At 51.2% G+C, this 13,953-nt stretch overlaps 1 protein-coding gene across 1 annotated transcript in view; it reads left to right on the forward strand.

Annotated features, from left to right (window-relative positions):
- The window catches only part of PLXNA4 (plexin A4), a 401,265-nt gene that overhangs the window by 337,616 nt on the left and 49,696 nt on the right, over nucleotides 1-13,953 (forward strand). The window contains exons 11-16 of the mRNA XM_079785801.1: nucleotides 2,716-2,812; nucleotides 3,141-3,331; nucleotides 5,623-5,774; nucleotides 9,705-9,822; nucleotides 10,453-10,506; nucleotides 12,620-12,624. Of these exons, the coding sequence (XP_079641927.1) occupies nucleotides 2,716-2,812; nucleotides 3,141-3,331; nucleotides 5,623-5,774; nucleotides 9,705-9,822; nucleotides 10,453-10,506; nucleotides 12,620-12,624 (617 nt within the window). The remainder of the gene's footprint in view (nucleotides 1-2,715; nucleotides 2,813-3,140; nucleotides 3,332-5,622; nucleotides 5,775-9,704; nucleotides 9,823-10,452; nucleotides 10,507-12,619; nucleotides 12,625-13,953) is intronic.

Consider the following 13,953-nt stretch of genomic DNA (forward strand, 5'->3'; position numbering starts at 1 on the left):
CTGCCTGCCTCGCTCTCCCTGTGGGGTGCAGGTCATGGGCAAGAGAGGGTGTCCAGGAAGGAGAGTGGCTTCCCTAGAGATCCAGGGAGTGGTGGAGGGTTCGTGATTTCCATAATATTTCATAATCAAGATCCCAGGAACTGGGGAGAGAAAGAGAAAGTAGCACCCAGCATATTTGATCCTTAAAGTCTTTTTGATTTTCAGTTTTCTTTGGAAAAAAAAATGTAGGTGTACACACAAGTACATCTGAACATACAAGCATTCTCATATGCATACACCTCCATATGTACCAAGTGTCTGGTGCATAAACACTCAATAAACAGCTGCTATTATTATTCCACATAAACATAAACACAGGGAACACAAATGTATTTTGCACAGCATCCCTACCATTGTGTAAATACTATACACAGTAATACTTGAGTGCTCATTCCACTCGACAGCCCTGTGCTCCGGGCACAGGATGGCTGCCTCCGACCCTCGCAGCGCTGCTGCGAGGTAGGCACTGTTTGCAGTCCCACTGTGCCCCACTGTACAAATGGGGACACTGGGCGTAGGTCATTTGCCCACAGCTGGTCACTGCAGAGCCACGTCATGGCAACGCGTGTGTGTGCGTGCGCACATGTATGAACAGGCAGATAATACAGTTCTGCGCACTGACCTCTTCTCCCATCTGGACACATTTGTAAACACAGACACACACGTGGCCGATGCAGAATTTCCTGCCTTGTTCTGTGAGGGACTTCAGGGCCTTCCTGAGAGGGGCCTGAAGGTTCTGACCATCTTTGTTCAACATGCCCCTGGCCACGAGCTGTTAGTCCCTCTTTGGGTCCTGGGCAGAGCCTGGCAGAGCCAGAGCCCTCTAGCCCGCAGCCTGGGCCACCCTCACCACACTCCCCCATAGGGCCATGGAGGAGGGAGATGGGAAGGATGGGACGTGGAGCTTGACTAGAGGCGGAAATGGGGAGGGAGGTCCGGAAGGGAGTTTCTCCCTCTGTCCCCCTCCACATCTCTCCACCACCAGCAACACTAGAGTTGCTTACCCAAGGTGCTCCCCATCTCCTCAGCCTCCTTCAGCAGGTCTGGGTGGGGCCCCGGGACCTGCCTTCCGTGGCCCCTAGATGACTCTGATGAAGGTGGTCCAGGAGAACCTCCAGGCGAGTAGAAGAACTCAGGACCCAGCCTGACCCAGACGCAAAAGACAAATCTCTGGGGAGCTGATGACTGAGCTGTGTGGCAAAGAGCTTATGAGTCAGCAGCTGAATTCTGAGCTGATCCAAAAAGCCCACGGTTGTTTCTGCAGGGCAGGCGAGGGAGCTTGGCTTTGTTCTCCGGCTTGAGCCCAGACCCTGGTCCCGGCCCAGGTGTCATCGGTCACTGGGAGGTGCTGTGAGAGGGTGGATGCTCTGTGAGGAAACTCTGACCGTGGCTCCTGGCCGGGCATACTCACCAGGGAGTTAATGAGGAATTTCGGAGCGTAGGGTAGACCCTGGAGAAGGCTGTATGTTGCTGCATGAGAAGAGCTCGGCACATTCACATTGGAGCACACTCTGGAACTCGGGAATTTGGGGTGATTTCTCAGGTTAGGATCCTAACTTCTTTAGAAGCCTCTACAGATTGCCTGCAGAAGCAGAGGGCGCAGGTGACAGGCTCCCCAGCTGGTGTGTCCACAGGTTCTGTGGCCTCCTCCCTGGTGAAGGTGCTGTGCTAGCTCTGTGGGGAGCGGTGGCTGCCTGTCATAACCATCCACACCCCACGGCCTAGCGTGCCAACCTTTAACTCTAAGTTAAAGAGCCTGTCGCCCTAGCTGGTTTGGCTCAGTGGATAGAGCGTCGGCCTGCAGACTGAAGGTCCCAGGTTCGAGTCCAGTCATGGGCACATGCCGGGGTTACGGGCTTGATCCCCAGTAGGGGGCATGCAGGAGGCAGCCAATCAATGAGTCTCATCACTGATGTGTCTCTCTCTCTCCCTCTCCCTTCCTTTCTGAAATCAATAATATATATATTTTAAAAAGAGCCTGTCAAACAAGTCCCCTGGACCAGACCTTCCAACAAGTCGCCAGACCTCAGCTTCTCCTGCACAGAAAGCATCTCAGTTCCCTGCCCCATCCCACCCCCGTGGAGGCAGTCTGTGTAGTGATGAGAAAACATCAGGGAGCGTTGGAAGTGCTGCTGGGCAGGCTCTGAGTTCCGCAGCCTCCCCTCTGGGATTGAGACGTGTCTGCTCTCAGAAGGCAGATGGGGGCTGGCACGCCTGGGGACTGCCCCTCCACCCTCCATCCCTGGCAGCACCTCGCCCTGCACTCCTCCCCCCTCTTAGCACCACAGTCCCAAAGGCTGGGACTCTGTTAAACTTCCTGGAGAAAGCCTGAGAATGGACAGGCCTCCACGGAAGGTGCATGAGTAGCTCGCTCAAAGCTGCTCCATGGACCTGCGTTCCAAATGGGTACCCCACCCAGCCTGGCCCTCCCCTGCTCTCGCTTCCTAAGCCCTGCGCCCTGTCCCCTGATACCTGCTTCCCCACCCCGCCCACCCACAGATGTGCATGCCTGTACACGTGTGCTACAAACACACACACACACACACACACACACACACACACAAAATCAGGACCAGTTTCTAGCCCCATGTGCTCTTCAGGGCCCCAGGCTGAACATCCAGCCCCTCTAGAAACCTGTGACCCAGCTCTCTTCTTTCCTCCCCACCCTGGATGCAGTATTCCTATGAAGGGATGGAGATCAACAACCTGCCCGTGGAGCTGATGGTTGTGTGGAACGGGCACTTCAACATCGACAACCCAGCTCAGAACAGAGGTGTGCAAGGTGGCCCGGGTGGCGGGGTGGGGTGGGGGGTAAAGGGGAGAGCTACTCTGCACTCGTGGGCAGGTGTCATTCGTCCCCTACCCTCTGGCCTGAGCCTGCCCTCCACAGCCTCTCCACCATCCCCACTGCTCTGTGACTTGTTGGGCACGGGCTCAGCGTGGGCAGGTGGCCCCTGGGAGAGGAGCAGTGAGCAGGGCTGGCTGGAGGGAGACTGGCCTACCCAGTCCAGAACCATCACCAAAGGGAGGGACTGTACTCTTTGCCACACTCCCCGCCCCTCGCAGCCCGACCCCAGCCCACCCTCGCCCTTTGCCTGCAGTTCACCTCTACAAGTGCGGAGCCATGCGCGAGAGCTGCGGCCTGTGCCTCAAGGCGGACCCTGACTTCGAGTGCGGCTGGTGCCAGGTGCAGGGCCAGTGCACCCTGCGGCAGCACTGCCCCATCCACGAGAGCCAGTGGCTGGAGCTGGCGGGCCCCAACAGCAAGTGCACGAACCCCCGAATCACGGAGGTAAGCCGCTGTCCAGGGGTCCTGCCTGGGGCTGGGCCTGAGGCCGTGCCTGGCCAAGGAAAGGCGAGAGCAGAGAGGGGCTCCACTGTCCAGGTGGAGTCTCCATGGAAGCTGTGTCAGAAAGGACTCGAAGTCCTCACCCCCTTCCCTTTGTCTCTAAGAGTCTCTCTTGGTGACAAAGCCATGACACTCCATCAGCGGCAGGCTCACCAAGCAGTGGACCCATGACAGAGGCTGTGTGGGTGGGGGTCAAGGGTTTGAGTCCTGGCTCTGTAGGCTAATTGCTGGGTGGCTCAAGGCTAATTCATCACTGTCTCTGTGCCTCAGCTTGCTCACCTGTGCAATGGGTCTGGTTGACCATCTATCTCATCGTGGAGTTGTAAGGATTGTCTGAGGGAATCTATGCCCAGCCTACAGGGATCTTCCCATCTTCCTCCTCCTGTTCATCATCGTCAAAATCATCGCTGTCCATGGCTAAGCCCAGGGAGTCACTGCCTCTGGGGTTCATTTAGGTCGCCCTGGGCCTTCACCTCCCCGCTCCACATTCCAGCTACCCCTCTGTACCCCCCACCCAGAGCCCTTAACAAGAAACCACCTCGGCAGGTGTGACTAACAGCGTGTCTGGCAAAAATGGTGGGGCTGGCTTTCTTCTTGGCCTGAGACCAAGAAAATTGCAGGGAGGAAATGGCAAATTAACCAAATGTTCCTGAGATGGAGGGTATTCACTGGCTCCATCCTGGCATCGGCCCTCCCAGGGAACCAAGGGCTGGGCCAGAGGTCAAACTCCTTTCTCAGGATGACAAGCCGGGGCTGGAAGATCATGCAGCTGCTGCCAGATGCCAGCTGCACTGTGAGGACTGGCTGAGCAGGCATTTGAGAAGAACACGGACTCCCTCTTCCTTTCTCCCTATATCTGCCCACCTCCCTCACACAGAGATGGGTCTCTGTCTCCAAAGAGCCTTTGTTTCCAATGCAAGGAGAACACGCATGTGCAAACCCTCACACTCATGTGCACGCTCATTCACAGACATGCATGCCTGCATGTGTAAGAAGCAGGAAGTATCTTGAGTTTTGTAGGTGAACAGCCTCCCCCTGGCAAAGCTGCCACCCGGGGGCACCCCAGCCTAGTTTCCCTTTCCCACCTTTCACTGTCCCCCCAGATGGAGCCCCCACTTGTGGCCCTCAAAGGGTGGAGAGAGCAGGACCTACTAAGAAGTGACCTATCTGAGCTCTTTCTTTCTGTTGTGATCCCCTTGACATTGGCCAGGATCCAGGCGCTGATGTTCAGAGGCCCCAGGAATGGGAAATGCGCCTTTCTCTGTCTATCAAATGCCAAGAAAGGCTGGCACGAATGTCTCTGCCACTAAGGTTTCTCCTGTGGGATGTCACAGCTAGACCATGTGAACTGGATGAAGCCCCTCCCTCCAAGCAGGCCCTTGGTTTGTTGGAACTTAACGTCCCAATCATGGGTTTTAACGCCAAAGGTGACATCTTCGGAGGGACAGCTAGACATTTCGGCCAGTGTATGAGTCTGAAGTCCAATTAAACAAATATCCCTTAGAAACCAAGTCAAACAGTGAAGGTAAAGGTGTTGTGACAAGTGCTCTGCTAACTCCAAGAAGATGCTTGGCGAGTTGGAGTTTGCAGTACAATTACAGCTCAAGAAACAACGATGCTGCTACTGCAAAGTCCACAGGAGAAGTGGGACGCTGTCCCTGCTCTCAGAGGCTCCGGCTCTGAAGAGGAAGCGGGTGGGGGATGGGAAGATGGGAATCAGACACAAATGTTACCATGAAAGGAACACAAAGAAGGTGCCTTACAATTTCATTTGGGGGGAGGGGAGGGGACAAGAGAAGGATAAGAAAAGAGAGAATATCTGGTTAGGGAAAGTGACATGAGAGAGAAGGGTCTCAGTTCCCATAGTGTGGAGGGCTGTGGGTTCACAGGAGGGTTACTCATGCAACCAACACAAGCAAATGCCCAAACGCTTTACTAGTAATCCCCATTTTCAACGAATTACCCAGTAATGTTGAGGATCACGTTCCGCTCCCTCTTCTACGACATAGGAAAATGAATGAGGGTCTTTGATCACTGCTCCTGAACCCACACCCAAACCGGGACTGCTCTGCCAGAGCCCTGCCCACTGGCAGTGCCAGATCCGGATGCCCTGGGGCACTTGGACACAGCTCAGGAATTGGGCAGAGGTGGGAAGCGCCGTTCCTTGGCCCATCAGCAAGGGGGTGATGGCTTCGTCTTGGTGCCTGCCAAATCACCATGCTTCCTCCCTCCAGATAATCCCAGTGACGGGCCCCCGGGAAGGGGGCACCAAGGTCACCATCCGAGGAGAGAACCTGGGCCTGGAATTCCGAGATATCGCCTCCTACGTCAAGGTGGCCGGCGTGGAGTGCAGCCCCTTGGTGGATGGCTACATCCCTGCCGAACAGTAAGTGGCCGTGACCTAAGATACAGACCGGTACTGGAGGGGAGGGAAGATAAGCCAACAACAAGTGGTCTTAAAGCTCATGGAGGTAAAAGGAGAATGCCCTTAACATTCTAGGGTGCTGGGGTGGGACTCCCACACCTGGACCAGCCAGCTGCCATATTGGGGGAAGTGTAGAAAGGGGGAAAGGCTGGGAGAGAAGTGATTGTTACCCCCTTGGGCTGTGGGGGTGAGTAGGAGTGAGACAGAGCAAAGTTAAAATCTGCAAGAGAAGTGTGAGTTCCATTGCTTACCCCAACTCCCTCTGCTGTCCTTACCTCCCCATGCATGTCCTGCCCCAATTAGAGTAGAAAGGAATCTTGTGCTACCCGGTATGGAGACGGAAATGAAACTCCACACGTCCTGGCAGGCCTGTGAGTACTTTGGATAGTTAGTTTCTCTTTGCAAAATCTGCTGGTCCACTGAGAGGGTCATTCAACAACCTACCTGGCCTCTAACCTACTGGTGGAGGAGGTTTGCAAGTCACATATTGCCTTGTAAATAAGTAAACACAATTTTCCAGCCCAGCAAATCCAACCATGAAATCTTACCAGCACAATAGAATCTATTTATGCCATCTTCGCTGCCCCTCTGGAGTGAAACCTTGCCACCTGTCCCGTGGGCATAAGTTGCTGACTCTTTGCAAGGCCTCCCTGAGCTAGGCCAGTGCCCTTTTTGGTTCTGCTTACTGGATCCTGCCCGGATTCAGTGGTTCTGGAGCCATCAGTTCCATCTGGTTTTCCTAAGGTGCTCAGAGTAGATCAGATCATTGAAGGTTCCAGACTTGATAGCACTCCCTCCCTGGTCCATCATCGCTTATTTATCTGAAGATCATTCTGTGGCTCTTTCAACTTTCTCAGTTCTTGCTAGGACCAAACTGGCTGCTACCATATAGCGAGGTTTGGGAAACTCTGAAATGCCCCACTTGGGACCTGACATTAAAAATATTATAAAGCCCTGACTGTTTTTCTCAGTGGGTAGAACGTCAGCCCTCGGACCAAATCAATGTGTCTCTCTCACGTGGATCTCTCTCTCTCTCTCTCTCTCACTCCCTCCCTTCTTCCCTCCCTCTCTCTCCTATCTCCCTCCTCCCTCCTTTCCACTCTCTCTAGAAATCAATGGAAAAAATATCCTCGGGTGAGGATTTGAAAAAAAAAAATTAATACATTAAAGCCACACTATTGAAGTAGTGTGGTACTAGTTAGATCAGTAGAATCAGATAAAACACCCAGAAAAATAATCCTGATGTATAAATATGTAGTATGTAATAAAAGTGACATTTCAAATCTGCAAGGAAAGGAAAGATCATTCAGTAAGTGGTGCTGGTTAACTCCCTGAAAAAAAAAAATCAGATCCTTACTTCACTTTATAATCTAAAATAAATTCCAGACAGATTAAAAAGTTAAGTGTAAAAATGAAACTATGAAAGGATCAAAAGAAAACACAGGTGAGAATTTATCTAATTTCAAGAAAAGAAAGCTGTTCTAAGTATAACTACAAAAGAAAATTATAAAGGGAAAGATTAGAAGATTTGAGTAATAAGACTTAAAGTTTGTGCCTCAAAAATCATTGTAAGCAGAATAAAAATGTGAATGATAGACTGGGTATATGTTTATACCCTATTACAGTTAAGAGATGGTTTTATAAATAAAAATTAAAGAGGTTTTACAAATAAAAGGCAAATATCACAAAATGAGCAAAGAGCATGCAAAAGTCATATAAAAATGTTTAACATCAGTAGTAATCAATGAAATGCAAATTAAAGCAACAAGGAACAATGTTTGAAAGCCAATGCCCAGAGCAGATGAGAGGCATGACAAATAGCATATTCCTACATTCCTGTCGGGAAGGTAGATTGGGATGAACTTTCTGGAAAGCAGTGTGGAAATGTGAGTCAAAAGTCTTTAGCCTGGCCATATTACTTCTGGACCTTTCCCTTCATAACCAGAATGCACAACTATTTATTTGCATGAATGCTTATTTTGGCCTTATTTATAATAGTAAAAATTTAGAGGCAGTTTGTGTGTTTGAAAATAGGGAATTAATCAACTCAATAATCTCTTTTATATGCATAGGACAGTCAACTACAGAACCATTAAGTCTGATACTGTGGGAGAATCATGACCAGGAGTGCACTCGAGGTCTATTAAGGGAGAACACAGGTTACCAAGCAGAATGCAGTTTCTAATTAATTTTATGAGACAAAATCAAACTGGAAACATGTACACAGACATGTGGACAGTGAATATTCCTGGGTGAGGCAGTTGGGGGGGTGGGTGTATGTATGGCAAGTGCTTTTATGTACTTTCTATTTTTGACACTGAACATGTATTGATTACGTTACCTTCACAGAAGGGCATATATTTTTGCTGGACTCTCACCCAGAAGTTCTTTCTAAGACAAGCACAGAACCCAGGAGCTATAAAGTGAAAGAACAAGCAATGAACCACACAGCCACGTTTAAACTTTAGGCTTTTGGGTGCCAAAAGGCATCATAAACAAAACTGAAGCAGAGGTGACCAATGGGGAGAAGAGAATGTAAAACTTATTACAGACTAAAGTTAATGCTCCCAGCTCAGCAGCTCCTACAGAAGGGCAATCCATTCTAAAATGAAGATAGGGCTTCGGACAAGCCCAAGGAAAGGCTACGCAAGATTAACACACACATGCATGTATGAAAACACGTGCACACTCACTAGTAAGCAGGGAAATGGATGATGGTACAGTCACAGTGTGAAACACTGTGAAGCTGTCGAGGGCAGAGTTGTGTGAACAGTGACATGAACGAAGCCCATGCTATACTGTTGAGTCAAAAGACAGGTTATAATAGTGGATAATTAGGTCTCACTTTTATTTTTTAAATCATGTATATGTTTCATTATATATGCACTGTATATGTATGTTTGTATATAGCTGTGTGTGTATATATAACATTTTGGTTTATGTGTGTGCATATATTAAACATAAATATACATACATGCATGTGTGTATATGTGTGTGTATATATGTGCAAATATATATAGTTGGGCAAGTTGACTAACTTTGCTGTGCCTCAGTTTGTAAAATGGAAATTACATATATACACATATATACATATATGTATATATACATACATATACATAAATATACATATGTATACATACATATACATGTACACACACATATATATATATATATATATATATATATATATATATATATATATACAGGTCTAGTAAAAGGCCTGGGAGACTATATATACCAAACTTGTAGAGAGGGTAGGAATAAAAAAAGGGACGCTACTTTTTTATTGGCACACTTCTGCACTATCTCATTCTCAAAGGGTATGAACAAATTTTGCAATTAAAACAATAAAAATTTATAAAAAGGGAAGAATGTATGATTCCTCCCCACCGTAACTTGCATGTCTGTTGACCTGCCAGGCCCCTGGCTGGGGCTGGGAGCAGAAAGCCCTTGGTGAGGCAGGCCATGAGTTCCTGGAAGGACCTGAAAACCTTAGGTCTACTCCATGGCTCCTGTCTGGCTTGCTGTGGGTCCTTGGCTAAGTCACTGTACCTCTCTGGTCTTGCCAGCTCTATCCGCTAAGCTGCTTGGCTAAAATTCACAGTAATTCATAATTGAGTGGGTAATTCATGAATTAGAAACTGAGTGTTGGGTCAGAACCCTCCCCTAGGCTCCCCACTTTACAGAGGGCCTCCAGGGGACCCCTGAAGATCATGTTTCCTCATTTCCTGAAAACCTAGCAGGACCCCTGCAGGAAGTAAACTGGGGTGTCTTTCACCTCCTCCCCTGCCCATCCCTGAGATCCTACTGCAGAGAATGGGGCCAGGGGCCATGGCTGGGAGTCCTGTGACTGCCCTGTGACCCAGGGGGTCTGTCCTCTCCTCCCTGCAGGATCGTGTGTGAGATGGGGGAGGCCAAGCCCAGCCAGCACGCCGGCTTCGTGGAAATCTGTGTGGCCGTGTGTCGGCCTGAGTTCATGGCCCGGTCCTCGCAGCTCTACTACTTCATGGTGAGTCCTGGCCACCAGCGTCCTGGCCAATCACAGGCCACAGACCTCATTACCATGTTCACTGGCCCGTCTAGACGTCTGTGGGCAAACCCAGGCAGCACCAGGGAAGATGCTCTGGCCCCAGCTCCAGCATCCCCTGCTGAGGGGCAGTGTGGCATGGAAGGTGAGAGTGTGGTCCTGCATCAGGACTCTGGGATTTGAGCACTGTCCCTGCCACTTACTGAGTGAACCTGGGCAAGTTGCTTAACCTTTCTGTGCCTCAATGTCTTCATTTCTAAAACAGAATGATAACAATGGCATCTACCCCAAGGTACAGTTGTGAAAATGACAAAGTAGATGTACCACTTCTAGTATCAATTCCTTTATGATTTCTGCATTTGCTGCCGGGGCTCCTGTGCCCTGCCCTGTACACTGACACCCAGCTCTTCCATCCCACCATCCTCACTCGTCCTAGCTTCCCCACTCACCACCATCCCTGTCCCGTGACTTCCTGAACCCACCTCGTTATCCCACATCTCACCTGCACCCCGCTCTGCCTTCCTCTGCCCACACCATTACCTTTCCCACTCTAACATCCCTTACCCCTCCTCTCCCTCCTGTAGCCTTCACCCCGCCCTTCCCTCCCTCCAGCCTGGACCCTCCCTGGCCCTGCACGGCTGCCTGGCCAGCGCCTGCCCGTCCTGGGTGAGGGGTTCTGTGATGACAGGGATGCTGGAGACCTGAGCACAGCTCCTGCCGCACATGCCCCATCACTTTCCAACCTGTCTGACCACCCAGTTAACCTCTCAGGTTAATGACAGCTGTGAGGGTATAATTTCCTCATGGTGCTGAGCTGCTTTGGGAAGCTGGAAACCTGAGTGATGGATTTTATGTCTGAGCATTAAATGGCCTGAAATTTGTCATGGGGGTGCAATGTTCTCCTTCCTTCCTTCCTTCCTTCCTTCTTTCCTTCCTTCCTTCCTTCCTTCCTTCTTTCCTTCCTTCCTTCCTTCCTGTTCCTTCCTTCTCTTTCATCTACCTTCCTCCTCCTCTTATTTCTCCATTCAACTGACAACTGTTTATCACCCTGTACAATAGCTCTCACAAGGTATTTATTTGGGAGATGCTTACTTAGTTGATGGAATTTTATAATAATAATAATTTGGTGGTCCTGGTCTGTGATGAACCAGCCCCCGCACAGCCCCTGCAAGGGAGGCACAGTCTGTGGATGGACTGAAACGGAAGACTTGTGTGTACATATGAACGGGAGGGGGCCGCCTCGGAGGACAGTGCACAGATGCCTTCCTGCCTGGGCCCTGCTCTGTGCTCCCCCCACACACACTCTGCTCTAAAAACCAACTGCCCTGTGAACAGCTGACTGTCACTAAACACACATGGAAACTCAGGGAGAAGAACACGCATGTAATGATCTAATGGGGGTGCAGTTTCACCCATTTGTTTCAGGTTTGAACCCTGCCTTCTGAAAGGATTTGAGGGAATTTCAAGTTAAAACCAATATACTTTGAGACAAGTGATAAATACACATATGTTCATATAGAACATATACACATATGTTGCATATTATATATATATATATACATATATATATATATATATATTTATGATATCCAGAAATTTGTGCTATTCCAGCAGAGTTGAGATAATGAGAGGGAGAGAGAGAAAGAGGGATTGAGACAGAGAGGCAGAGACAACCTCAGCAGGGATTGAGGGGTATGGCCCGGCACCACAGCATTGGGCGTGAAGTCTGGCAGCGTGGCACAAGGGAGGCCGCTGCTGCATGGCCATAGCAAGCACTGGACTTACTCGGCTGCTCCGCACAGTCCTCGCCCCACGGTCCCCTGGCAGTGACGAAGTGCGCGGTGCCAGGACCAGCACTACCTCTCTAAGCAGCTGCGTCCTTTGGGCCTTGGCTGCCCCTGCCCTGTCTCCAGCCAGGCCTCCACCTCTGTGACCAGCCCCTGAACGTCCTGCCATCGCCTCCCATGGCCCACCCAGGCCGTCAGCTCCACAGAGAGGGTGTCATGTTCACTTGCCCATTTCTGCCCGAGGCCTGTCACCCAGGCCCACAATGTGGACTGTGACTCGGCTTCCTCTCCTTCTGCTCCATCACCATGTCCTGGAGTCTCACATTCCCCATTCTGCACACCACCACAAGGGCCTCCTTGAATCCTTGCCTCTGTCTGAACCCCTTCTAATGCATCCACCACGGCGGAGTACCGTTTTCAGTATGTCAGCCCCGCCTCATGAAGCGCCCAGGGAGCCCACTGCCTCTAGCTGTCTCCCATGTTCCTTGGTCGGGCCGCCCGGCCTAGCCAACACTAACTGCTCCAGGCTTCGTGTGGCCGGACCCCCTTGCCTTCTCCGTTTCCTCCCCTGCTTTGCTCTAAGCCACATCCTCCCATTCTTCCTGCTCATGACCCAGTCCTCATCCCTCTCCTGGGCGGGTGCCCTGCCCCCCTGGGACCTGGCATCCACCTGCACTGGCCTCAGTGTTGCCCCCTGGGGCCCTGCCCCCCTCTCAGCCCAGCCAGTCTGTGCAGATGAAGCCCAGGCTGTTGATTTCTTTGTCAGCTTCCAGGATGCTTTAAGCAAAAGGCTCTGGAGCCCCCAAGCTAAATCACACCCTGCAGCTGGGCACAAAGCTGCCCAGGAGACTCTCGCTGCAGCTGGGCTGAGGACCACGGGCCTAGGAGTAGTGTTTATTGAGTAGCCGCCACGTGCCTGCTGCTATCTGCTTCCAGGATCAATTCTCATAACATCTCTGTGGTGGGTGCTCCAGAGCCCCTTCTGCTCCCAGGGAAGGTCCGTCTTGCCTGCTTGATGGCTCCTACCTGGAGCGGGACGCGGCTAGATGGCGGATATTAAGACAAGGCTCCATGGAAGGAGCCCGTGGAAAGGCAGGATCTGCACAAGGTAGAATAGTTTTCTGAGTGGCTCCTGAGTAGCGGGAGGCTGTCCCTGGGATAAGGGATGACAGGGAAATGCACCAGAAGGTGGGAGCAGAGGGAGGGAGAGAGAGGTGGGGGGAGGAGGAGAGGTGGGCAGAAAGGCAGGTCAGGAGGGAGGTGAGTTGCTGCCAGCAGGTAAAAGCACTGGCCCAGTGGGTCCCTGGGACTTGAACATTTGCGTCACTTTTCTATTGGAGGGCCGTCTCTGAAGAACTGCCCTGCACTACATGTTCCCTGGGGAAGACTTTCAAGGAGGAGGAATGGAGTAGGGACCCGTCCCCTCCCCAGACCCCCACCTTGTATTTAGGGCCCAATTGTTGGGGCCTCTCCACAGAGCTTCTGGGGTTCAGAGAGGGAACGAGGGGCAGAGGGCCCATGAATCTCACCAGGAAGTTAGGAAGAGACAGAACAGCCCTCCTCATGCTCCCTGGTGCCTCAGAGCATCTTCTAGGTGGAACAGCCTGGGCCCCGCAGGAAGCCCGTAGCCCCTCTGGAGGCTGGATTCTGCCAGGAGGCCCCTTCCCAGGGCCGAGGTCGGGGTCAGGTTCAGGTCTCCCTCAGTTTCCCTCCACAAATCAGGCCAGACTTGGTGACACATGTTGGCCTTGCCACAAGACTGGTCTCTAGAGATCTCCCTGGAAAGAGTGTGTTTCCCATCCCCGACCTCCCTCCTGGGAGCCGAGTGAAGAGGTGGCAGGTAAGGTAGGACTGATTCCCCTGCAAGCCTCCTGGTGAAATTTCTATGAAGCCCATCCCGAATGATTAATAGCTTCTCACAGCTTTAAAACGCAAGGCATCTGCATCTGCATCTGCATCTCTATACTTTCCTCTCCCTGCTCCCCTCCTTCCTGCAAAAGCCAGCAGGGGTTACTCACTTCTACCCCTTCCAAGTTCCCCACCCACAGGCTGCCAGGGAGCCTGTTCTCCCTTCATCCCACCTGTCCTAACTTCCCTGGTTTTGATTATATATCTCCAGCATCCACCAACCCCTCCTTGCCTTGCAGCCCCTGGGAGTACACACACACACACACACACTATCACAGTCAGTGGGACCTCCTTTTACAGACAGTGGGGACAAAGAAACCATTTGTGAGAGGTGACACGGAGTTACAGAAAATATCAGGCACCTTTGAGATAACCGTTGTTTGACCCAGCTCCCTGATATTGTGATCAGAGAGGGTAA

This window comes from Cnephaeus nilssonii (assembly GCF_951640355.1).
Source record: "Cnephaeus nilssonii genome assembly, chromosome: 12".
Classification (NCBI taxonomy): domain Eukaryota; kingdom Metazoa; phylum Chordata; class Mammalia; order Chiroptera; family Vespertilionidae; genus Cnephaeus; species Cnephaeus nilssonii.